Raw genomic sequence first — 26,899 nt, forward strand, 5'->3', positions numbered from 1 at the left:
GACTTCCACCTTAGGACCAGTTGGAGTACACAGCAGCAGCAATGTGTACAGAAAACACAAGTGCGGGCCACTGCAGCTTCCTTCTGTTCAGGTCTCCAGAGGAAGGTAGTGTGTGGCAAGTGCAGCACTGACGTGTGAATGCAGCACCCATCAGTCTTCTTTACCTTCAGGTCAACAAGTGCTGAGAGACCACGTGGATGTCCCCTAACGCTCTGGGAAGTGACAGACACAAAACACTTAGGGGCATGGGATTTCTCCAGACAATACAATAAGCAGAAATGAGCAGACTGTGAGTGAGAAGCAGACAGCAGCTGGAGTCACCAGTGCGTGCACTGTCAAAGCTCCCCCTCCCAGATTCAACAAGGGCCTTAAAGACATATTACCTAAGAGGCCCGTCTTCCTCGGAATATCCTTGTTTTTCAGATGCTTCATTTTTAAGTCTTTTATGAGAATGAGCAACATTATTTTAATTCTTAATGGTTTTTTTTGGGTTTTGTTTTTTTTTGTTTTTTTTTTTTTTGTTTTTACGAGACAGGGTTTCTCTGTATTGTTTTGGAGGCTATCGGTCCAGCCCGGCCTCGAACTCAGAGATCTGCCTGCCTCTGCCTCCCGAGTGCTGGGATTAAAGGCGTGCGCCACCACCGCCCGGCCTTAATGTTTTTAAATACCACAATTACAAATAGGTATAATCATATTTTATTATAAAGGTGTCCAAAGATGAAGGGCAGGGCTCTCAAGTTACCAGAGCCACTAAAAAAACCACAAGTTATGAAACATTTTTAAAAAGCCTGGATATCAAAATAGCTTTTAATTGTTGAAAACTGCAAAGAAGGCTTAAGAGTATAGGATAGCTGTTGAACCTTTTTCAGTGTGCACTAACAAATACATTAAAACAAAGGAATAATGAAGGGGAAATGTATTGTCTGAGGCTAAATCCTGCTGTAAGTAAACATTTTCACAGGACTCAACAAAAACCTTATCACCAAGAGAGCCTCCTCCCCCTCTGGACTGGGCAACTGAAGAATGCATCCTACATGAATACAGCCTCAAGTAGGGTGTGCACAATGCAGCCCGAAGAGACTCGAGCATCTGCAGACATGCAACTGCATGGTCTTGAACCGAATTGAGCAGGGGTCTCGCTGGGAAAGGAATCATTTGGAGCCAAAGGGCACTTTGTTGTGGTTCATACATGTAGCTACAAGTTTCTCGTCCATGCCAAACATCTACAAGATGAAAGGGCAGAAGATGCTGTCTGACCATCTCACTTGGGGCTTATGTAGTCTCAGTTCTGTAAAAGCCACAGACTTTATTCCAGTAAAAAGAAAGTCCATGGTGAAAAGAATGTTGTAAACCCCAGGATACCAAATTAAGGTTTTGTTCTCTCCTGTTAACAACCTACTGGCTACAAATTACATCCACGGCAAACATGTTAGTGTTTTCTGATATTTCTAAGAAAGTCCAGTATTTTTGCCAGAATGTCCCACTGACTTCCCTGAAATATGTCTCTTCAAATAATTTATTACTTCTAAGACTGGGAAGAGCAGTGTAGGACCTGAGTGCCTAGGCCACATAGACAAGCAGACACCCCAGCACCCCTGTAAGCCAGTGCTCCTGCGAGCCTGTGCCCCTGTGAGCCCGCACTCAGTAATGTCTTGCTCTGGCTACAGGGCTCCCTGAGCAAAGTTGGATTTCTCGGCCTTCATGATCTCAGGCAAACTCTTCTTGGTTCTTCAGCGCTCTGTGAGAAGGTTCTGGGCTGGCGGCTCCCCCCTGGGTGACTCCGTCTTGCTCTCTATGATCTCAGGCAAACTCTTCTTGGTTCTTCAGTGTTCTGTTAGAAGGTTCTGGGCTGGCGGCTCCCCCCTGGGTGACTCCGTCTTGCTCTCGATGAGAGAGATCTGTAGCACAGGCAGGAGAAGCTGGAAGGCATCTTGAATGTAGGAGGCACTGTTTGAGGCCTGGCAGGATTGAAAAATTATCAAAAAGAAAACAACGTTACAATCACCTGAAGCCATAGCCTGTGAAGTAAACAAAGGACAGGCTTGGCTACTGCACTCGTATGATATGGGACAAGACAGCCCTGGGAGGTAACACGGCAACACCAAAAAGAATGGCAGCACCCAACTCACCCAATAGACAAGGCAGCTCTGTGGCTGCTCAAACTTGGCATTCAAGGATTGCCAAGCCCATAACTGCATGGGTGCACTCTGTTCCCACACTGTAGTCAAGTACTGACATGCTCTCAGGAGGAGCTGAACCACCATGGCTCTCCCATGATTCAATGCCGTGACAAAGACTGCACTCAGTAAGAACAGTTACGGACAGGTCTGCCTGGTCAGTGGACATGAGAGGAGAATCATCACGCCCAGAGTGCAGATCTGACCTCTATCTGACCAGCTCCCCGCTTCCAGAATAACAACAGGTAGTTCATTACACTAACAGAAGTGGACATTTTCAAGGACAAGAGTGTTTCAAATTTGTGTGTACAAATAGCCTGTTCAAATGGCAACAGGGAGCTCACACCAAGACAGCCTAGCCTGCCTTTTGTGCACTTATCAATGGCTGACAGTCCTATCAGAACTTCAGTGGGACACTTGATAACACACTTTCCAGCCAAAAGAGACCTTAGAGATCATCTAGTTACAGCTCCCTGCACTTAAAACAAGATTGCCAGGAAGGGTATCTCTAACGGAGGACAACAGAGCACTTGAGGGAGGCCCAGGGAGGCTTCCTGGCTGCAAAGTGCTTTCAACTCTGCCAACAACTAAACCACAGACTAGTGTTTAAAAATAGCTTAACTGATCACAAGAGCTCTGAGCTACTCAAAGCTGTATGGCTGAAGGTTAAGAGCAGTTCCTTAGCAGTAACGTAAAACTATTTTGAACTAAACAGTCGAGTTGGTTCTGATTTACTTGTGTGTGCACTTGTATGTGGGAGTATGCATGCTACAATACACATGTGGAAGTCAGAGAGCAACTTTCATGAGCTCATTCTCTCCTTCCATCTGGAGATCACACTCATGTTGTCAAACTTGGTAACAAGCACACTTATCTACTGAGCCATCTCACTGGCCCTCAATTCATACTTAAAACCTAGCCAATTATCAACATATTTCTCTCACTAGCTTTACATAAGTGTGTTCTAAACAGGCCATTACAGGTCTCTGTTGTCAAAGTTATGAAAGCACAGACTCCAGAAACCACCCCACCCTGGTGACAATTTGATCAACTATGGCATCCTCTCACACCGCCTCTGGAGACATTATGTGTACCGGTGTTTGCCTTCATGTATGTCTGTGTGAGAGTGTTAGATCCACGGAACTGGAGCTGCAGTCAGTTGTGAGCTGTCATGTAGGTGCTGGGAATTAAACACCTGGTCCTCTGGAAGAGTAACCAGTGCTCAGTAACTGCTGAGCCATCTCTCCAGCCCCTCTTCTGGAGACTTAAACCCTCCAGTCCTAATGATGCTCACAGACTGACAAGGATATGGCAAGCTCCGGTGACACTCGTCAGAGGATTCTTACTTGGAAATGGCCACAAGCCTTGTTTCCTAACACCTCTGCACTAGGCCCAGTCCTTCAGGAAGCAGTGCTTGTCTGAGGGAGTGTCAGCCATTCGTGTTCAGCAACTGGTCTCCGGGTGTTTCATTACTGAGCACTGTGCCTCAGTTGTCAAGGAGTAGGGACTGAGTAATGACAGCCTATGGCTTCTTCCATCCAAGTTTACCCTGCAGTTTTGTTACACCTTCCAAATGCTGAGTAGGGAATGAACATCACATCTCTGTATCAGCAGGGCTAAACTGCAATCTGGCTTTTAAAAAGCAAAAATTAAGGATGTATAAAATAATGCATAATGCCTTTGGAGTCAGGGATGTAAAAACCATTACTACTAACCTCTAGAAACACTGCAGTGATTAATGGATTAAGAACATCTGCCTTTTCTCTGACCTGGAATAAAGGAGAGAGTTTTGTCACAGTGCGCCTTAAGAAAACAACAGGCAGAATAGATTCCCACTCTGAAACACACAAAGGTAAACAAAGGCACAGACTATCTCAACCTGGGAAGGGAAAAGTGGGCAAAGTGTCGCCTCTAGAAAGAAACTTTAAGTGCTATAAACTCCTTTTTATACCACTGCTTTGTAGTTTGGGGGGAGGGGTGCTGCTGTTAATGTTCCTTGGGGTGTGTGTGTGTGTGTGTGTGTGTGTGTGCGTGTGCGCATGCGGCACATATTCTCGTGGTACTCATGAGCCCCAGCATGAGTCTGGAGGACAAAGGACAATGTCTCAGGAGTCAGTTCCCTCCTTCTACCATGGCTTCTGAACAGGGTGCGAGAGGTAGCGCAGTATTAGCAGGGCTATTTAAGAGATGGGTGATCATCCAGCACTAGGAGGGACAAGAGAGGAAACTGGGGGTGTTTGTACATATGTTGTCAACTTGACAGCCCCCCAGAGCCAGCGGGGAGACGGGCCTCCGAGCAGCCTGTGAGGGTTATGAGTGGCTGAAGTGACCGCTGGTGGGAGCACCCCCTGAGCAGGGGCTCTGCGCTGCTGGAGTGGAGTGCAGGCTGAAGGCCAGCACACACGCATCCGCTGCACTCTTCTCCTGACCGCAGACACTGAGCAGCTGCCTCAAGCTCCTGCTGGTTGACCTCCCACCATGGTGGACTTCATCCTGTAACTTTACCCTTAGACCGGGTTGGTCACAGTATTCCATCGCAGCAGCAGGAAAAGAAACCAAGACAGCGCACTCAAAGAAATTAAAACAATGAAATACACATGCAGATAAACCGCAAGAGGAAAAATAATCTTCGTTTTAGAAGGGTGGTTAGAAGTTTGACTAAAAAACTCAGAACAATTATAAAACAAGCAGTCAATCCCTCAACTGTTCTGAAGGGAGGCCTCTTACGAGTTTCATTTCATGCAAACACAGCATGGATTTCTTTTTTTAAGATTTATTTATTTGTTCCAGCAAGGGACTGATCAAGACCCCCTGAATGTGAGTGTCAGTGAGGAGGCCTAGGTAATCTATTGAGCCTTGGGCAGTAGATCAGTACTCATCCCGAGTATACACACGGACTTTGGACTCCCATCCAACAATGTGAGGTGCACTCTCACCCTGAACTCTTGGGGGAGGGTCTAGGCCCTGCCCTGTATGAAATGACAGACTATGGACACCCCCATGGAGGGCCTCACCCTCCCTGGGGAAATGAGGGGATAATAGGGGGTTGGGGGAGGGCACGGAAGGAGGGGAGGGAAAGGGAGAGGGACCTAGAACTGACTTGTGAAGCAACCTTGTTTCTTATCTAAATTTAAACTGAAAAATAAGTTTAAAAAAAAGATTTATTTATTTGTTATATATACAGTGTATATATATATATATTGTTATATATACATCTCTGCATGTACCCCATAGGCCAAAAAAAGGGCACCAGATCTCATAGAAGACAATTGTGAGTCACCATGTGGTTGCTGGGAACTGAACTCAGGACCTCTGGAAGACCAGTTAGTGTTCTTAACCACTGAGCCATCTCTCCAGCCTCCACAGCATGGATTTCAACTGAACATGTCAGCACTCTGTAGTTAAGTAGCCACCTTAAAGTGCCTTCACAGAATACACAAAATTACTCCACTCAGGAAATCCAGGAGCTCGTTAGAGAAAAATAACAGGAGGGAAGAGACGTTATAGTCTAGGATTACTCCAAAGAGAAAAAGTCCAAACTCCAGCTTTAGAATTTCACCTGGCAACAGTTATGCTAAATTTAGGGCCTCACAGCAACTCTGCCAGCACAACACTGATATGCACACTGTGGAGTTATTTTCATCTGCTCTAGAGCCCTTGGTGTATCTCACTCTGTGATCACTGGTTTCCCGATCACCTTCCACATCACTCACCAACCTTCAGTAATCTTAGGCCATAAAGGCAGGGCAGGCAGAGTAGCAGACATCCAGAGCAGGAGACTGGTTGAAAACACCTCAGCCGCACAAGAACAGAAAGTGAACAGCAAAGCTACAAACCAGTTCCAGTGACCTACTTCCTCCATCAAGGCTCAACATCCTATAAATTCCATGACCTTCCAAAACAGCCCTAGGGACCAAGTGGTCAAACACATGAGTCTATAGTGGGCATTCCTCTGCAAACCACCATGGTACAATACATGGTACTCAAATAAAGACGTAAGAATAAAACCGTGTGTCTCTGGTCTCATGACCTCTGGCAGAGAAGACAGAGACTTCAGTGGGGAAGGGGGTGTCTTTGACAGTGGTGCATGAGACAGAAGAATGCAAAGCCATGAAAGTGTACACTGCCCCTCACACCACACATACGATTTAGCTCAACATTCATCACAGACATAAGAGCTCAACACTCAGCAAAGAAAACACGAAGCTGATCTTTGGTTAGTTGATGCCTTCTGAGTTAAAACACCAAACTTGTATGTGATGATGATCACTGAATGTAGAATTTTATTGAAAATTTTAAACTATATATAAAACATTATCAAGAAAATAAAACAGGAACCCTGGTATGGTTGTGCACACCTGTAATTCCAACAGTCAGGAAGCAAAGGCAGAAGGATAGCAAGTTCAAGGCCAGCCTGAGCTACACAGACCCTGTCTAAAAAACCCAAAAGATGGGTCTATAACTCAATGGTAAGAGTATTTGCCATACATGTATAAGTCCCTGGATTTGATCCCAGCACTGCAAAAGCAAACAAGCAAAAACTAAAAACAAACCAAGTACTGAGTACTATCATATACCTGACAAGAAACTGATATCTGTAAGACACAAGAAGTTCTTACATGTCTGTAGTAAAAACCAAACAACCCAATTAAAGTTACTGCATCAGACATCTCTCCAAAACCACACAAGTGGCCAAGACGTGTGTGGAAAGACACTCGGTATCATTAGACACTAGAGAAATGCAAATCTTCTCAGCAGTAAGGTACCACTTCACACTCACCAAAACATCAAAACCACAAAGAAACCACAGCTAATACTGGTAAAGATGCAGGGAAACCCGCATTTCATATGTTGTTGGTAAGAACGTAAAACTATGGAGCTACTTGGAAGCAATTTGACATTTACTATCTCACCTATAAAGCCCAGTAGTTCTGCATCTCATACTCTATCCAGGAAAAGTGAAAACATGTTCACACAACAGCTCACACCATATTCATGACAGTATCATTCACAACAATCACAAATAGGAACAGCCCAAATGTCTATCAACTGAAAAGATAAAACGTGGTATACTCAGCCATAAAATAAAGTATTAATAAAAAACAAGAAGTATTAATACATGCTAAAACAGGACCAACTTCAAAACTACCACACTAGCAAAACATACACGTGTGATCTCACTGAAATAAAATTTAGACTAGGAAAGCATTATGGAGACTGAAAACACACAATCATTGCCTAGAATTAGGGGAGTATGGAGAAGGAAATGGGGAGGGCTACTATGTGGAAAACTTAAGAGGCAGTGATGAAATGTCCTAAAACACAATTCTAATAACAAGTGTACATCTCTGTACATAGATGTACTAACAACCATCAACTTGTACCCTGAAACATGAACTTTATGGTATGTAAATCATATCCAAAGCATTCAGCCATTAGCCCCATGAGGCAGGAACTCTTACCCCAGCAGTGGTGAGGCAGGTGGTGAACTCTTTAGACAGAGAGCCCAGGTCTTTACACAGCATGACTGTCAACCTGGAGAGAAGAACACATCAGAAGAATTCTGTTCTTTCTTTTTCTACTCCTTTAATAAACTAAACACTCTCCTAATAACAATGGAGAAGGAAGTCATAAGAGGTAGAAACAGTTTTCTCCCCCACTGTTTCAGTATGAAATACACAAGTGACCCTGCCACTTGCTCTGTACTCTTGGGTTTCAGTGGCCATCAACGGTACTTGGAGGGTGTTAAGTGCTGGTTAAGAGCCCATTTCTTCCTGCTAGAGACAGACCCTTACCTGCCTTTTCCTATCAGGGATGCTCCTTGGGTGAATGAACTCCTGACTGCACCAGAAGTCATCTGTTCTTCCTCATCATGACTTGTGAACCAACCATCCTCTCCCAGGTTCCAGGCTCTGAGGGGCAGCCCCTCCATTTTCTAGCTCCCTGCCTTCTTGTCCCTCCAGCCTGAGTTGTGAAAACAGCTCCCTGCCCTTGCTCATCTCTCGCCTCCATTAGTTTTCTTAGCTCTTCCACGCCTAGTGTGACAATTCCTGGTGCTCAAACACTGGCATATTCTCCTTATCAGGTGTGACTCCTTTACTCAACACCACTATAAGCTAGACAGGCACTGACATTATTGGCTTGGGTTTTTTGCTTATGTTTTGCTCTGTTTTTTAGACAGGTTATCTTTATATAACTCTGAACATCCTAAAACTATGGAAACCAGGCTGGTCTCAAATTCAGAAATCCATCTGCCTCTGCTCCAAAAATGCTGGAAAAACATGAAACTAAAGGAAGTTAAGCAGCCTGGTCACTGTCACTCAGCTTATAAATAACAATCGGCTTCAAAAGATTAGTTACAGGACCTCCTAGTACTAAAAGTCTGCTTAGAACCTTCATATTTTGGGGGGTCTAGCGATCTTATCCTAACTGACTCTTCACAGGGTGTTCCTTTCTGGCTCTCAGAGGTATGTTTCAGCAAGTAAATACTGAAATCTCTTTCCATAACACCACACTGACTAGGAGAGTTTTCCCTAAGAAGCCTGCTCACTTCCCCATCAGAAACCTGTAAGAAAAGGCAGCAGTGTCACTGAGTTTAGCACCAAACACTAACCATAATTTCCACCAGAAGAAATACAGCTCAGCATGTACTCACTCAGAAAATACCTGTGGAAAATCATCTATGGGCCACAACATCGAGCAAAGCTCCAGCTCTCACAGGCTGTAACCAACTGGCCAATCAAGGGTGAGATCACTCACACACACACACACACACACACACACACACACACACACACACACACACACACACATAAACACACACACACACGCACACATTCATTCTCTCTCTTTTTCTCTCTCTCTCAGGTGAGATGAGCTACAAAAAAAGCTGAACAGAGGATTAGAGAATGGTGGGAGAAGCTGTTTTAGACTGTGTGGTGACGAAGTGCCTGAGGTGGCAAGAAGCAGGTGGTTAAGGAATCAGGCAGGCATGGAAGGGCATTCCAAGCTGCAGGAATGACCACTCTTCCACACAATAGGCTGCTCTGGGTCTCTGTGTCCTTCATCCTTAAGGATGCTCAAGACAACACTAGGAACCTTATAGGGCAGCAAGGATGCAGCAGATGGGGAAAGCTGGAGAACAACACTAGATTCTCAGACTGCCATCAAAGGCAAATGATTAGCACAACTTTACAAATTGAGGAGCTATGAACCCTGGGCAATTAAGGGAGGCTACTAAGTCAGGTTAATGGCCAGGTGTCTGATTTCAGCTCTCAGAATGTAAGAAATTGTGAAATTGAGGCTAGCTTAGGCTACACAACAAGACTCTCTCTCTCTCTCTCTCTCTCTCTCTCTCTCTCTCTCTCTCTCTCTCTCTCTCTCTCTCTCTCTGTGTGTGTGTGTGTGTGTGTATGTGTGTCTCCCCTCCCTCCCTTCCTCCGTGTGTGTACACAATTCTATGCATCTGTCTGACTGTCTCTTTCATACACACCCATACACACACATACAAAAGGATGTCTATTTAGATTTAGAAACTACTAGGCTTAGGTTTATCCTTCCTACTGGAATTATTCATATTTTACAACTTTGAAATATGTTTGTTCAAAATCAGCAAAGTTTTTTTTTAATTATGTTTCGGGCTTGGGTGGCATCCTTTAACTGCCCAGGGTCCACAGCTCCTCCATTTGTAAAGTTGTGCTAATCATTTACCTTTGTACTGCTGTAAGAATTAGAACTAATACATGTTAACCCCTTAGCATGGCGCCTGGCATACAATGAGCACTGGTAACTAATAACTGTAATTAAGAGCTGAGGTACTTAGGACTGCTTTCTGTTGTTATTTGTGCCAAGTTCCCCTCCTACTGACATTAACAATATACAAAGAAATAGTTTTCAGAGAACAAATCCATTAATGAGATGGGCAGGGTTATTGTCACTGCTCAGTAACAATACCCTAACACATACCCATGTGCAATGGGAGCAGAATCTTCTTAAAAAGCAAGTTTCTAAAACCTGGAAGCAGCAAGAAAATCCTCTCCACAGTTTCCCTTTGAGAGATGCAGACCATCATACTTACTGGGAGAGCATCTGACTCCTCTCTAAGGCGGTCACCTCCTGCTTCTGGCCATGCAGAACCAACGCTGCTGTTTTGTGGAACAGTTCGATTGAGCAGGCAGTCAACTCTGCTAAGCTCCGGATTGCAAATGCATGGATATCCTAAAAATCAAAGAAATAGTCTATTGTTGTTGTTGCTGTTTATTGCTGTAAGAGGAGATGACAGCACCCTGCTTCTCACACTGAAGACCCTGGTGCTTCCAAGTAGAAAAGCGAAAGGCCACTGTTTAACAGACCCTCTCTTCTTCCACAGTATGGGACCTTTCACAGCTTGGCTTATAACAACAGCTGGCTGTGACCATGTAACTAAGTATGGCCAAAGGACTGAGATAAGTGTCTGACAACTTACTGTGAGTTACAAGCAACTTCCCTCCCTCCTTCCCTCTCTCCTTCACTTCACTACGTTTCTTCATTCCTCTCCTACAGCCTGGAACTAAGATGTTACCATCCTGAATCATAATGTTGAAATTATTAATACCAACATAACAAAATAAAAGGAAGGACCTTCATCTCAACTGCAATGTCAATCTCTATTTTAGAGGGGGGAGGAGGTGTGCACTCACCTGTGTGTGTGCGTGTATGGAGTCTAGAGGGCCATGTCCAATGCCTTCCCTATATCACTCTTCCCTTTAGTGTTTGTGACAGGGTCTCTCCCTGAACTTGGAGCTTACTGATACAGGTAGACTGGCTGGTCAGTGAGACATGGGAGATTCCTCCTGCCTTCACACTCCCACAGCCTCCTGAGCTTGGGTTACTACTGTGTGATACCACACCCAGACTTTCATGTGGATGCTGGGAACCCAAGTTCAGGTCCTAATGCTTGGGCAGCAGGCACTTTACAAGTGAGTCATCCGATACCCCCTCAATTTGATCTTTTAAAAAGAACTAAGTTGCTTTGGTTACCTCTATTGAACTTCTTTTGACTTCCTCAGTATTTTCTGTCTCCAACTGTTTTTCCCCTTCTTCTTTCTCTGTTACTGGCCTAGCCAGAGATGTCCTGATCCATTCGTAGGCTGTATTTCTTGCCTAAATAAGGAAGATAATTCAGTAATTCAATGCAGTTCTTACTAGGAATAATAAATACATCAGCACCCTAGAAAACAAACTCTTCCTACCATAACAGACCATATGGCTTGTAAGCTCTTGTCTTACTAGATATAAACTCCTACACTGAACCCTGTTCAATGGCTCCTTGTGAATCCCCTAGTGCTATGGCTTCTCTAAAATTGAGCTTTATGTTAGGTAGAGTGCATGCATCTGGGGCACATATCAGACGTGTACATGTGCTTCTGAGGCTGGAAGCCAGAGCACTCTCCCAGCCCAGAGTCCTCCACATCCCTTACTCAATCCTGCTCACACCACAGACTTCTACTCACCATCTACAACCTCAACCATTCTTACAATTCATAAAAATGGGCCCTACGTTCATTCTCATTTGCCTGAATGTTTAAAGCACAGTCAATGGCAGACACACACAGTCACATGTACTAATTCACTAGCTTACCATGTGAAGATGGTCACTCCATACAAACTCCATGATTTTCCTTCCAATAATGAACCTTTCTCAAGTTTTTCTGTTTTGTTTGTTTGTTTGTTTGTTTTAAACATGATCTTCTGGTTCTTCCCCCACCCTGACTATCACTGTGTAAAACTGATCTTGCTGGCCTGCCTATACTCTACAGATCTCACCCCCACTCACCCTACTGCTGCTTCTGCCTACATCATTACTTCCAATCTTAACTTTTTTCTCTGGAAAAATTAAAGCACCCAAAATGCCTGCTACACACTTACTGATGTTCTGCAACTACTCCACATACAGCATATAAAGGAAATGGAATATTTTTAATCTTCCTAGCCCTAATCTACCCTTTCATTAGCCAAACTTTAGAGGTACCGTTCTATACTAATGACTCAAGAGAGGCCAACTAGGATTTTTCGAACAGTCTGATTTTGGACAAGAATTTTCTTCAATCTGCCCCCACCTTCCTCCTCTATTACCATCATTGCACTCAGAGCCACAGCATGACTAGTCTACTGCTACTGACGCAGCTCATCCTAAATTTATTTTCACTGTCATAATACTGCCAGTGATATGCCTACCATACAGAGCTGACCATTTTCCTTGTGGTGGCTTGAATGAGAATGGACCCCATAGGTGCATATGTTTGAATGCTTAGTCGGCAGTCAGTGGAACTGTTTGGGAAGGATTAAGAGATCCGGCCTTGTTGGGAGTATGTCATCAGGAGTGGGCTTTCAAAAGCCCACACCAGGCCCATGGTGTGTGTGTGTGTGTGTGTGTGTGTGTGTGTGTGTGTGTGTGTGTGTATGTATGTGTGTCCCTCCAGTGCCATACCTGCCATGTTCCCCTCCATGACGGTCATGGACTAACCCTCTGAAACTGTGAGTAAACAAGCCCCTAATTAAATGCTTTCTTTTAGTAGCTGCCTTGGTTGTAGTGTTTTGCCACAACACTAAAACAGTAGTAGAGAGTTTAGACACACCTCTTTTGGTCAATGGTCTCCCATCAACTAGATATTCCTTCATTTGATCTAACTACTTTTCAATCTCATTTCTCAGTAAGTGTCCAGTAAGATGACTTTCCAGGAGACAACACACAAAAGCAATCTTTCTCTGAATTTCCACACTTCCAGAAAACCACTTAAATGCAGTGCTTACTTTCTGGTCTTGTATCACTGAAATCAACTATATTAGTCTCCTAAAGCATACTAAAGGACAGTGGTAGAACGTCTATTTGGTTTGCGTATCTAGTCCCTGACATGTATGTTTCTGAACCACTGTATCTCCTTTATTTTTGTAGCATACTGGTTTGGGTTCTAGATTCTTCTTGGTTATGTATTCTGGATGAGTCTTGCCTATATCCTCAAGCACCAAGGGTTAGCACATAATTTCAATTAGGTACAAGAAACATTAATCCCTCTGTCCTCTCAATGATTGGTTTGAGGACAAGAAAGTAATCCAATGGGGTCAATGAACTCATACACTATCAATAAAATTGCCAGGTAGTGGTGGTGCATGCCGTTATTCCCAGCACTCGGGAGAAGAGGCAGGCAGATCTCTGTGAGTTTGAAACCAGCATCTACAGAGTGAATTCCAGGACAGCCAGGGATGTTACACAGAGAAACTCTGTCTTAAAACAAACAAACAGTATCAGTAAAATTACTAAGAAAGCAAAGCCACCAACCCAAAGCTGCTAATGGTCCCTTAACACCATGTACAAAAATGTCCTAAAAACAAAATCAAGGAGAAACATAGCAGAGCCCAAAGGAACAGGCTCCTCACAGAGCCACACCTGAAGCACTGCTGCCCCTCAATGGTCTAGCTTCTCTCTTTTTATACCACCCCACTTGGCTTTTTATCATTTGTAGAGGAAGCACATTGATGCCTGTGCTGGTTGGGTTTTGTCAACTTGACACAAACCTAGACATATCTGGAAAGAGGGAATCTTAACTGAGAAATTGCCTCCATAAGACTGGCCTATGGGTAGTCTGAGGTATTGTCTTGATTAATAATTGGTGTGGGAGAGCCCAACTCACTGTGGGTGGTGCCACCCCTTGGGCCAGTGGTCCCAGGTTGTATAATAAAGCAGGCTGAGAAGGCTAGGGGGAATAAGTCAGTAAACAAAGTTCCTCATGGCATCCAAAGTCAGTTCCTGCCTCCAGGTTCCTGCCATGACTTCCCTCAGTGATGGAATGTAACAGTTATAAGAAGAAATATACCCTGTATTTCCTGAGTTGCTTTTGGTCATGGTGTTTATCACAGTGACAGAAAAGTTACTTCCTTTGAATAAAGGCACCCACTTAATTAATTTTATACAGACATAAAGAATGCATTGCCAGGCAGGAAAGATCACAAATGACCTTGGTCATTCCAACTAAACTACAGATATGTCACTGGACTTGAGCCAGTAAGAGGCCTGGGTAGTGCTGCAAGCAAGGCTACAACATGAACAAGCTGAAGAGAACCTGGTGTCCCTTTGTTCCAGGGCTCTTTCCCTCCTCTTCAGAAGAGGACTACTCCCAAAGAACCTGCAGAACAATCCAATCTAGATCTAAATAAGCTTTCTCTTCTCATTATTTAAATATTAACTTCTCTGTTGCTGAAAAAAGAAATGGGGAGGGGGCACACGCTAGGGAGATGGTTATATTGGCAAAAGCCAGGCACAGTGATCCATGTCTGTAATCCCTGCATTGGTGCGCCAGAGACTACAGAACCCATGGTGCCTTCTATCCAGTTAGGCTGGGCAAATCGGTAAGCCTTAGGTTCAGTGAAAGACCTTATCTCAAAAAATAAAATGGAGAAATGACTGAGGAAGATATCTGATACTGACCTCTGACCTCCACATTCACAAACACACGAGCATAAGCATATGTACACACATAAAAACCAACAGAATTAATCAAAGCATAAAAGCAGGAATATTCAATATGTTAAGCAAACTCAAGACCAGAGTATAGAATACAGACAAGTTAGAGAACACTGTCTTACCATTTTCACAGTAAGGACCAGTGTACAAGAATCAAGACCATAACAGCTGGGAATAGGGCTCGGTTGGTAGGAGTACCTAGTATGCAAGAGGCCCTGGGTTCTATCTCTAGCACTGCATAAACCAGGGATAGTAATATATGGCCCTATTCCTAGCACTGGGCAGGGGAATCAAAAGTTCAAGGTCTTTCACAGTTACAGGATGAGTTCAAGGTCAGCCTGGGCTATATGTCTCAAAAGAATTATAACATAAGCTAAATTCAGGGAATAAACCCCAGCACCAAACATTAAAAAAAACAGTATGAAGGAAAATATGAGTAGGAGTAAGATGATTGTAGGATATTTACCTGTCTCTTCACAGAAGCCTACCAGTAGCAAAAGGAAATAAATCGTAACTCTACAGAGAATTACACAACATATCCCCAGTAAGGAACAGGCCAGCATATGTCACCTGCAGATGTGACAAGTCATCACACACACAGGATTTTGGCCCTAGGAATGTACAGCCTAACAAAAGAGAGAAAATATCAGACAAACGTTCAAGGCAGGTAGCAGACAGGAAATGTTCTACTTTTAGAATGGGTAGGGGAAGTTCTGTTTTTCAAAAATATATACATCATGAAAGAGAAGGGCTGAGGAACTACTACATATTAAAAGAGTCTAAACACAAAACAACTAAATCCAGTTCCGTCACTGGTTGGCTGCAGGTTAGAAGAAAACGCCAGCTAGGAAGAACACCATTAAGTCAGTGTGATGGCTTGAATATGAATAGTCCCCACAAAGCCTGGGGGCTGATGGCAGCCTACGCCTTCAATCCCAGCACTCAGAAGGTGGATCTCTGTGAGTTCCAGGGCAGCCAGGACTACACAGAAAAACCCAATCTCAAGAAAAAAGAAAAGAAAAGAACGGCCCCCATAGGCACATATATTTAAAGTCTTAGTCACTGGGATTAGAAGAATTAGTCGGTGTGGCCTTGTTGGAGAAAGAGTGTCACTGGGGTGGGTTTTGATTATTCAAATCTCATGCTAAGCCCAGTTTCTTTGCCTGCTGCCTTTGGGTCAGGTTGTAGCTCTCAGCTACTGCTCCAGCACCATGTGTGCCACCATGGACCCTGCCATGATGGTAATGGTCTCTGAAACAGTAAGCAGACTCGCAATGAAATGCTTTCTTTTATAAGATTTGCCATGGTCATGGTGTCTCTTCATAGCAACAGAACATGACTAATACAGTCAGCTGACAAATATGGAGAAGAGGTAAAATCAAAGTCTGTCGTTAATGTTAAATGTGCTGAAGTGACAACTGTACTGTGGTTATGCAAAGGGACAGCCACATCTTCCTACTTATTTTCAAACAGCTACAAGAACAACAAGGTGCATGTGACTACAGAGAAAGTACACGTAAAAGCACATGTGGTTAAGCAACAGAAGCAGCGTGTCAACACTGAATGGACAGGAATGCTTTTGTACTGATTTGCAACTTTTTCCTCAGTTTGATGTTGTTTCCAATATGCTATAAGCAATGTCATGCTTAGAATCTGAAATGTCCCCTAAGGGCTCATATTTGGAGCACAGTTCCCAGCTAGTGGGACTATAATGGTGGGCTGTGAAGTCTTTCAGCGGTGGGGCCTAGAAGGTTCCTAGGGTCCAGACTCTGAAGGTTATGGCCCAGGCCACTCTGCTGCCATAGGAACAGCCACCACCTCACACTCCTGGCAGCCAGCACCAGGTCAGGACTGAACAGCCATGCCTTCCTCACTATGGTAGACTAAGATCCTCTGAAAACATTAGCTAGATAGACCTAGTCTTTCCTCCCTTGAGCTGTTGACATCAGGAATTTCAGTCGCAGTGATGTAACAACTGCCAGAGGCCTGAATGCTAGAAGCTGCCTAGCGCATGCTGGGAAATGCATCATCTTCCCAGGCCAGCTCATGGGACACAACACAAAGCCTCTCACTCCTCACCTGCTGAGAGGGGATAAAAGATGGCTGTGCAGCCAAGCAACAATGCATGCCTGTTGCTGACTGCTGCTGGAATTGTTCAGGGTTGGGAGAGGTGGACGCAGAGGCAGGAAGCAGCACATGACAACAGTGTCTCATGACAACAGACAGTGAAATACATGGGAGCATCCTACTCTGAGCTCTGATAAGACTCTATCCCAAACATATGAGGACAGTTCAGAGTCTCCACCAAAGACCAGGCTCAGGCATGGGATTTCCTCGTTCCTACATTCTAAATGGTCATTAGCAGAATCACTGTCAGCCATTGTGTGGTCAAAGCAATGTTGAGCTCCAGGTTCAAACAGCAGGGCCCACACCTCATCATCTCTGATCAGAGACCTCATTCGATGGACACTTGACATTTGGCTCCATGAAGTTTTGTCAGCACTGTCAACTTTAAATGACCAACTCTACAGGCTTCAAACAAATGAAGTATCCCATATAAACAGGTCAAGATGGAATATGTGCTAGGGAAGTAGGTATGGGCTCCAAACCTGGAGAGGAGGAGGCATGGAAAATGCATAGAATCCTTTTCTAGAACTATCAAGAATATATCCTCAGCTGGGCATTGGTGGCACACGCCTTTAATCCCAGTGGTTTGGAGGCAGAGGTAGGCAGATCTCTGTGAGTTTGAAGCCAACCTGGTCTACAAAGTGAGTTCCAGGACAGCCAGGGATGTTACACAGAGAAACCCAGTCTCAAAAAAACAAACAAACAACAACAAAAAAGAACATATCCTTCATGCTGGCAATCTCACTGGCCAGGAAATTACAATCTTATGTTCATTATCCACTATACTATATGTGTTGGGGACACTGAGACAAAGTTTGGTAAGCAGCCCAAGTTGGCTTTGAACTTGCAATCCCCCTGCCTCAGCCTCCCAAGTAGTGGGATCATAGGCATGTGCCACCACACCTGACTACCCATTAAAATCTTACCAACAAGATAATGAAAATCACCAAAATGGAGTAACTTACTCTAATGAAAATCTCCAAAGTGAATTAACTTACCCTGGCAAGTTTCTCTGGTCTGGATGACACATGAAGCTGAGCAAACAGTTCTGTTATCTCCTTGGTAAACTCTTCATCCCCTAAAAACCAAAACCACATAAAACATTTGAGAAAGACAGCTAAGGATGCTGTGCTGTCTAGATTTAAGTCAACTTGACACAAACAGGGTCATCTGAGAGGAGGGAACCTTGACTGAGAAAATGTCCCTCTAAGATCAAACTGTGGGTAAGCCTGTAGAGTGCTGTCTTCATTAGTGACTGGTCGGGGAGGGCCCAGCTGATTGTGGGCAGTATCACACCTAGGCTGGTGCTCTTAGGTTCTAAAGAAATCAGGCTGGTGCCTCAAGGAGATGATGGGACAGACTTAGTAGACTTCCTAGGGGAGGTCTTACTCTCTCTGAGGATCAGATGGGAGAAGGGGTAGGAAAGTGGGGGAAGTGGTAAGAAATGTCTCTTCCATTTGTTCAGAAAATGTGGGGCCCTTTGAACAGTAAAGAAAAATGAAGATTTCTAATTACTGTGCAAAGCTCAGATGTTGATTAAATTGAACAAATACTGCTAATTGCTCCATGTACAAATAACTTATGTACAAATAATTAGGTTGACAAATTAATAGGAACTGTCATACCTTGGTCTGATTAGGAAAAATGGACAACTTAAACCAAAACTGCTTTATTGGTTTCCTGTTGAGGTTTTTAAGATGCAGATTTTTTACCTATTTACTTATATTTTTCTAAACTATGAAAATAGTAGCAAATATTTGTTAGGTACCTATTATGTATCTGGCTACAAATATATTTAATTTACTCCTTCTAACCAAGATGAAACTAAGGCTCTATGCTGAGACACTTTAGAGTTTACATGGCTTTGTGAGAGGCTGGTCTTCATTTGGAAGCCAAGATAAACTTCCAATTGTATAATCTGGATTACAAACTGGCATCTCAAGATCCCTGGACAATTTCTAAGACATACATTTAAATGCCATTTCTAATCAAGAGCTGAAACTTTACATAAGTTGCCACTTAGTAAGACGTTACATACACAGATAGCTTCACTTCTCAGTACACAAAGAGAATAGAAAACATCCCTGTCTTACGTAAAGTCCACACTCAGCCTCTGTTCTTCTCTCACAGAAAAGGCCTAAGGTCCTGTCTCAAAGGAACTTTGCTTTGCTCTCAGTAGACTGAGTAAGTTGTTTGATTTCCCACTCTTAGTAGACTAGAAATGAAAACAATTAAGTGAGACTGAGAGCTGTCCAAGGCAAGCTTCCCATACTCAACAGAAGTAAAAGATAAACTCACAGAAGGTTAACAGTGACACACAGCACTAAAAAACAATCGCAGAGAGTTTTAAAGTGCTATGGTTGGGCATAATTAACCCAGAAATTCTCAAACATTAAATCCCAGTGGCCTCCCAGGAGCTTTTATTTTAAGTGCAAATTATACACATTTAAATGTAGTAAAAATTAAAACTAACGTCTAAAGTCTTAACTCATTAATTAATAAAGACTATAATCAGAATATATTGTTTGAGAAAATCTATTCTCAATAAAAATACAAAAATTAATAATAATAATCACAGACTAGGAAGATGGTTCCATCTTGCTGTTCAAGGATGATGACTTGCATTCAGAGCTGCAGCATACACCTGAAAAGCCAGGCATGACAGCTCATGTCTAATACCAGTGATGGAAGGCAGGGCAGAGGACACTGGGAGCTCACTGGCCAGCCAGCCTAGCAGAAACTGGAGCTCCAGACTCACTGAGAGATCTTATCATTGTTACAGGGAGGTGGGCAGTGGAGACTACAGAATCCCTGGGAGCTTGCAGGCCAGTTAACCTGGAGGACACTGCAGTGAACATCAAAGAGACCCTGTCTTAAACAAAGAAAGGCAAGGACTCACACCCAAAGTTGTCCTTATCCCCCTGTCCCTCTCTCTTCCTCTCCTCTCTACCTCTTCCCCTCCTTCTCCCTCTTCGGTATATACACACACAAGATTATTCAAGAGTAATTGTTACTGGCATCTGAAAAGTCATTACGATGCATCCTCCCTTTGGTACAGTGCATCTCGTAAGGTTGGATATTGTCCACACACTTAAAAAGTCCTGTCTTAACAGTCTAAGTGCAAAACTGCTTAAGAGAGTCTAGCTATTTCATTAAGCTAGCTGTTAGACATGTAACAAAGGCATTGTTTTCATTAATTTTCCCTTTTGGGAAGATATATTTTTCTTTGAAAGAATGTTTTATTGAGACTAGCAGAGTAGCTCAGTGGGTAGAATGTTTGTTTACATGAATGAAACTAACTACATAAATGGGACATGGTCACCCATGCCTGTAATCTCTACAACAATGATAAGATTACAGAAGCCCTCTACCATACCCAGCTTTCACATGAGTTCTGGAGACTCAAAGTCAGTTCCTACACTTGCATGGCAAGCATTTTATCCACAAAGCCATCTCTCCAGCCCCCTCTGAATAATCTTTAATACGACAGAAATAGTCAACAGGTGGTTATTTCTTAAAGGTTAGTTGCAATAACCTATATTACGATGAACCTGAATACACACATGGTTATTTCAAATTAAAACCCACTAGGCTATCTCCTGCTCAGGTGTAATTTCATACATCACACCTCAGTCAGGGAAAAAAGTCCATTTCTGTTATGAAGATATCCAAAATGCTGACACATTTCACTGTAAAACACACAAAAGTGAATGTTATTGTTACTATCACCACAGGATTCCTCAGAAGAATATGCAAATAGCTCTGGAAACTGCTAAGTTCATCAAAATGATAAATATATTTTACAAATTCTAACTTTCACCTATTCTGAATTTCTATCACCAGTGACTTAAACAAGATGAGGGTCATTTCATTCACCCTGTTTTGCTTTTTAAAGATTAATTTTATTTTAATTATACTTGTGTTGGGGGGGTGTATGATAGTTTGAATAAGAATGGCCCCCACGGGCTCATATATTTGAATGATTAGATTAAGGAGTGTCACTATTTGAAAGGATTAAGGGCATGTGCTTGTTGGTATGGGTATAGCCTTGTTGGAGTGTGGCTTTTTTGGAGGAAGTGTGTCACTGCAGGTGAGTTTTGATGTTTCAAAAGCCCATGCCAGGCCCTGTAGCTTTCTTTCTTCCTGCTGCCAGAGGATCTGGGTGTAGAACTCTAGCTACCTCCCCAGCACCACATCTGCCTGGGTGCTGCTATGCTCCCTGCCATAATGAAAATGGACTAAACCTCTGAAACTGTAAGCAAGCCCCAATTAAATGCTTTCTCTTATAAGAGCTACTGTGGTCCTGGTATCTCTTCACAGTAACAGAACACTGATTAAGATGAGGTATGTGCATAGAGGTCAAAAAAGGGCTCTGGACCCCCTGGAAATGGAGCTACAGGCAGCCTGTAGGCCACCTGATATGGATTCTGAGAACCAAACCTAGGTCCTCTGTAAGAGCAGCTTTTAACCACTGAGCCATCTCTCCAGCGATGTTATTACACTTTTTGCTTTGTGTTTGGTAGGTTGGCTGGCCTGGAACTCACTGCATTACTCTTGCCTTTGCCTCCCAAGTACTGGGGTTACAGGCATGCTCCACCAACTACTCCCTTCTGAATGGCCTATGCAGCTGTTCAGACTTCTAAGTGAAAACATCTTCTATGTCAGGAGAGGGTTCAGCTCAAACTCAACACAACAGGCTCTTCTGAGACGACAGCCACCCTTCAGTGTCCAATGCACAGAATACAGGAGTGCACTCTAGAGTCGAGATCTGACAACACTGATAATTTATACCATTTCCCCCAACTGAAGGCTCAGTGAAATGGGCCCTTCTCTTGTAACTCTGAATGTATAGCAGTGAAGATGCGACACAGCGGGTGAGCCAGTGCTACCACTCTGACAGCCACAATGTGGCAGCACCAGCTTCACCTGCTGCCATTCTTCATCATCCAGGTGTTATAACAGGAAAAGCTAAACTAATACTCTTTGGAGGGAGGTTCTATTCCATTTCGACAGTGCTATGCAGGCCTCACTCCTTGAGAGGTGACAGGGACACAGAATCTCCACACCACACTTCATAAACCACCAGCTTAACCTGCCACACAGGCAGCAGGCTCCCCCTGAAGGGATCTTTACATTCAACTTCAATGTTTCTAACTGCTTGCTTCATCAAAAATAGTCATTAAACTCTACTTTCTTAATCTTGGAAGTATTTTCAACTGAAATATCCAAGTAAAACCGTTCTGATCAGAGATTAAGATGCCCTTGCCCGGAAACTACACAATAAATAAACCATATTTCCTGCTAATTTTGCAAAACTGAGTAGTTTCAACATTTACATTCCCTAACATACACAGACATTAAATTGTAAACTTGAAAAAGGCCAAAGGATCACCCACAGTCTGGGTGACAACTGCCTTGCCTGCTTCAAGATGGAGTCAGGGGTTAGAGAAGCGGGAGAGGCATGGATGAAGTGTCTAACCAGCGGGAAGGTCACGGTGGTGACCAGTCACAACAGGAAAAGAACCTGACAGGAGCAGCTCTCCAGCAGGAGCACAGACAGAGCTGTGTGGCAGATGGCTCAGGGAAGCAGCAGGGCCCACAGCAGAGGGTGGGCAAGCCCTGGTGAGGGAAGGCATGGAGATTCTGTAGGAAAAGTACGATCCCGTCAGCGACTGACTTCAAGGGCGTCGCCGAGTCGCCAGGGAGCCACCCACTCGGTGCAGAAGCCTCGTTACCTTGTCTCTCCTCCTCCTCGTCCTCACAGAACTCTGCAAGGGAAAACGCTTCTTTGAGCTGTTCTAGCTCAAGTCTTGTGGTCTGTAATTCTTCTCCACTCAGAGAACTAAGGATAGATTTCACCTAAATAGATATGAGACAGTGAAAATGTGTGGGAAAACTAAACGAATCTCAAATAGAGGTGAGTTCACAGGTCAGATGAAATCTAAACTATAAACTAAGCAGTCAGCACAAGCTGCTCTGGAGAGGAAGTGGGAGCAACATCTCACCATGCAGCCCAGACTAGGCCTGAACTCTCGAGTCTCCTGCCTCAGCCTCCTGAGAATTGGGACTACAGGCTTGTGTTACCGTGGCCAACTCCCATTCCTTAAAAATTTTAACTTGGAGATGGAGAGATGGCTCATTGGTTAAGAGCACCAGCTGGCCTTCTAGAGGACCCAGATTCAATTCCCAGCACCCATATGGCAGCTCACAATTTCTGTAACTCTGGTCCCAGGGAATCTGACACCCTCACACAGACACCCATGCAGGCAAAACACCAGTGCACATAAAATAAGAATAAATAAATCATTAAAAATAAGAATTTTAATTCAAAAAGCTAATTCCTATAGAATGGAAGGTTGAGAGGATCTGTACTTTGCAAAGTAACATGGGCTAGAGATATCTGAAAGCTATTAGTGTTTAACAGCAGCTTAGAAATTAAAGATAAATGAAACAGTCTTCAGTTGGGCTGAAGAGATGGCTCAGCAGTTAAGAGTACTTGCTTCTCTTCCAGAGGTCCTGAGTTTAGATCCCAACACCCACACCATGCTGCTCACTATCACCTACAATCCCTGCTCCAGGGATCTGGTATCCTCTCTTGGCATCCATGGGAACCTGCTGCACAGGGCATATACATACACAAATAAATACTGATCTAGGTAAGAAGATGTCCACCTTTAATCCCAACACTCAGGAAGCACAATCAATCAGACCTCAGTGAATTTGAGGCCAGTCTAGTCTACAGAAAATTCAGAATGGTTAGGGCTACACAGTAAGGTCCTGTTTACACACACACAAAGCCTTGAACCAACTAAAAGCCAATAGTTAACTGTATACAAACTGGCAGCTTAAGTCAGTAAGTTTTTTAGCAGTTAAAGCCAAAGAGAATGCAGAAAATAGATAAATACAAACAGACAGACAGATGACGGAAAATGACAAATGTGTTAAGAGCTCTTTTTTAACTCTGACCTTTCTACATAAGTAGGACAATCACCCTTGAATCTTTCTGGCACTTAGTTCATACACAGTTTCTGCTTGCTGTGTAGGCACTTCCAAAGTCTCAAGCCTCCACCAAAAATATCTCTCCTTCCAAATGTACAACACAAAAGCATCTGCAGCATTCTCTTGTGTGAGGACTTTTTTAGGAAGGGTTAGGAGTTAGGAATTACCTTAATTTCACTTTCTCGGGAAAGCATCTCCAGAGCTTCTAGATGTGAAAGGCCTTGAAACTCATCAAAGAGTAGCCCATAATGAGTTTTCTTGTCTGTTTCCATGGTTACCTCATTGGAGGGCGACTGCTCTTCTTTGTCCTTCACCTCTCGTAAAACCTAAAAAGAGATGGAAGCATTGCACTGCACCAAATAACGAGAGCTCAAGAGTGAGATTACAGAGCAGAAGAGAGCACAGCACCCGGGCTCCATCCAGAGCATGGTCCCTTCAATCCTGGCTTTGCAGTTCAAATCCAAGAAGTTGGGGGAAACAGCAGGAATAAAGTGGTCACAAAGAATCTTACTTATGCTAGACAGCTAAATAATACCCAAGACACCAGGTGCTGTTCTGCAGGTGGTTTAAAAATTAATCTAACAGCTCTGACAGGGTTTAGCATTCCACTCTGCTGACAGGAGGGTACTGCAAAAGGGTCATGGAGGGACAAACAGCTGGAACTCCTCTATGTACTAGAGCTCTCACTGCCCACCCACAACCTCAAAGGATTCAAAAAAAAAACACTAACAAGGTTCCCAAGTTAGCAGGAATTAACAGGTGAAGGAAACAGTACCTGTGACAGTGTAGATCGGGTCATCAGGCCCTTGGTTCTTTTAAATCCAGGGTCCCCTTCTGCTATGACATCCATTGTCTTCTTTCCAATGAATTCCAAGGCATCCAAACCCCCACTGATAACGCTCTTGCCCTAAGGAAGCCGTAAAACTCCATTACAACAACACTGAGAGGGTTTACCATTTGACTACTCAGTAATGGCTGAACAGTGTGGATCTGGCAATGCAGGTCTACAGTCCCAGCTACTCAGGAGGCTAAAGGAGGAGAAAGTCCAGGTACAGCAAAGGAACATCCAGTAAACTCTGGCCAGTCTGGGCAAATGATGAGAACCCTCCTCAGAACAAAAAGAAAAAGGCAGCTAGGGATGTATTGCTAAGTTTAGTGGTGGAGTATTTGCCATGTGTGAGGCCCTAGGCTCAATCCCAGTACCAGGAGAGAAAAAAAGAAGCCAACACTACCAAGCACTGGGCAGCCTGAGAAGCAGCTGAAGCAATCATTCGCCACTCACACAAATGCACACAGGTAGAACCACTTTGGGAAAGGGCGGGTCAGTATGTACTGTAATTTCATTACCCAGCAACCCACTCATAGTTACACACCCAAGAGAAATGTGTGCAGAGATGTACTAGAAGACATGTATAAGGGTGTGCAATGCAACACTCTGTAACAGCTTACCGGAGCCTGTTTACCAATGGTAGGAGCAATAAAATGTGACCGAGTCACACTCCAAATACAACAAAGCTGCAACGTGGATGTATTACAGATACACATGCCTCAAAAAGGAAAAGAATGGACTTAGGGGTTTCTTAGGATGGTTGAAAGTAGTATGTTATGAAAATTCAAACTCAGCACATATGATGTCATTTTCTATGTGCTGCCATATTTCAAAAAGTTACAGTAGGGTTAAGCATAGTAAGGCATGCCTGCAATCCCTATACTGGGGAGCGAAAGCAGGGTGACTTCATACTGGAGGCTGTCTGGGCTACAATGCAAGACCCTGTCTCAAAAAAAAAAGTTTAAAGTAAAAAAAAAAATCAAAAATACTAGCCACCTACCCTCATGTAGGAAGACATTAAGGGCCCTACACTATCCTTTTTAAACACTCACATCATCTGTACTTTAGCAAATGCCCATCAAAAAGATCAAATGTCCCATCTGCTTACAAGGTCAAGTTATAAGAGAGCTAGCCTTGCAAAGCAGAAACATTCCCTAAAGACACTAATCAAGACTTGCCAGTCCCTGAAATCATCAACTCACACTCCATTTCTCCGGTTCTTACTCTAGCCTCAGTGATCTGGACTCCCTTAGGAGCAACAGTACTCACGCATCCCAAGACAGGGAGATAGGCACACAGCCCATCATACTGATACAGGGGAGGCTCGTACACTTCTTGCTCACCGTGCTCTGCACTGCTGTTGAGATGGTGGAGAGCATCCCAAAAGGCCCAGCCACTGGTGAGCTTTCATTCTCACTGGCATTTGTTTCTCCTGAAACAGAGAAGGTTTGTAAACATGAAAGAATCATTAATTGCTTTAATAGCAAATATGTGTTGTTATTTTTTGTTTTGGTTTGTTTCCAAATTAGACCCTGTTTCTCCACACAAAGCCTCAGGCCTTTCTGTATTTATTTTGAAACATCTGTCTATGTTAAAATGAAAGCTAAAGTAGGCAGCTTTTTTTTCACTTATTTCATTTCAAAAATAAAGTCAAGTCTTGAACAAACTAAAGGTTATTGTGAAATCAGACTATGTACTGAATAATCTCAGAGACACAAACTTATGGACAAGGGACAACTATTCAGCACTGGAAAACAGACAAGTGATTGACCAGGGAGAAGAGTTACATGAATCTTTTTGGTAATAAAATATTCTTATATTTCAAGTATATAGATCCAGGGAAGTACCCATCAGTGTTCTATTGATTACATAACATAAACATATCTACCTCTCCAAACATCCAAACATAAAACTATACAGTTAAACTACAACTCACTTTGTCCTAGAAAACAATGCTCTTTAGTGGCCTACATTACAAAGGAGGCCATGTCTCAAAAACAATGTTCCATTTTATTAACTTTCAAAACTCTGTAAGAGGTCAGGCGGTGGTAGCACACGCCATTAATCCCAGTACTCCAGAAGCAGATGCAGCCTGGTCTACAGATCGAGTTCCAGAACAGCCAGGATTATTATATAGAGAAACCTTATCTCGGGGGGGGGACGGACACGGGGGAGGGGGACTCCTGTAAGAGATCAGCTTTGAGGGCTAAGGGGTTTGATTTGGTGTTCATGCATGTGTAGTACCTGTGTGTATGCATGTATGTGAAG

At 43.5% G+C, this 26,899-nt stretch overlaps 1 protein-coding gene across 3 annotated transcripts in view; it reads right to left on the reverse strand.

Annotated features, from left to right (window-relative positions):
* Positions 1-680: 680 nt before the first annotated feature.
* Positions 681-26,899, reverse strand: part of Fam114a2 (family with sequence similarity 114 member A2) — a 33,685-nt gene continuing 7,466 nt past the window's right edge. For all 3 annotated transcript variants that reach the window (XM_013111751.3, XM_013111750.3, XM_013111749.3), the window contains 10 exons: positions 25,975-26,063; positions 24,578-24,709; positions 23,970-24,128; positions 22,539-22,662; positions 17,802-17,881; positions 11,196-11,318; positions 10,255-10,394; positions 7,640-7,712; positions 3,893-3,946; positions 681-1,958 (listed from right to left, as the gene is read on the reverse strand). In XM_013111751.3, the coding sequence (XP_012967205.2) occupies positions 1,824-1,958; positions 3,893-3,946; positions 7,640-7,712; positions 10,255-10,394; positions 11,196-11,318; positions 17,802-17,881; positions 22,539-22,662; positions 23,970-24,128; positions 24,578-24,709; positions 25,975-26,063 (1,109 nt within the window). In that variant the 3' untranslated portion in view covers positions 681-1,823. The remainder of the gene's footprint in view (positions 1,959-3,892; positions 3,947-7,639; positions 7,713-10,254; positions 10,395-11,195; positions 11,319-17,801; positions 17,882-22,538; positions 22,663-23,969; positions 24,129-24,577; positions 24,710-25,974; positions 26,064-26,899) is intronic.

The sequence above is a fragment of the Mesocricetus auratus genome, unplaced genomic scaffold (genome assembly GCF_017639785.1).
Source record: "Mesocricetus auratus isolate SY011 unplaced genomic scaffold, BCM_Maur_2.0 Super-Scaffold_100007, whole genome shotgun sequence".
In the NCBI taxonomy this organism is placed as follows: Eukaryota; Metazoa; Chordata; class Mammalia; order Rodentia; family Cricetidae; genus Mesocricetus; species Mesocricetus auratus.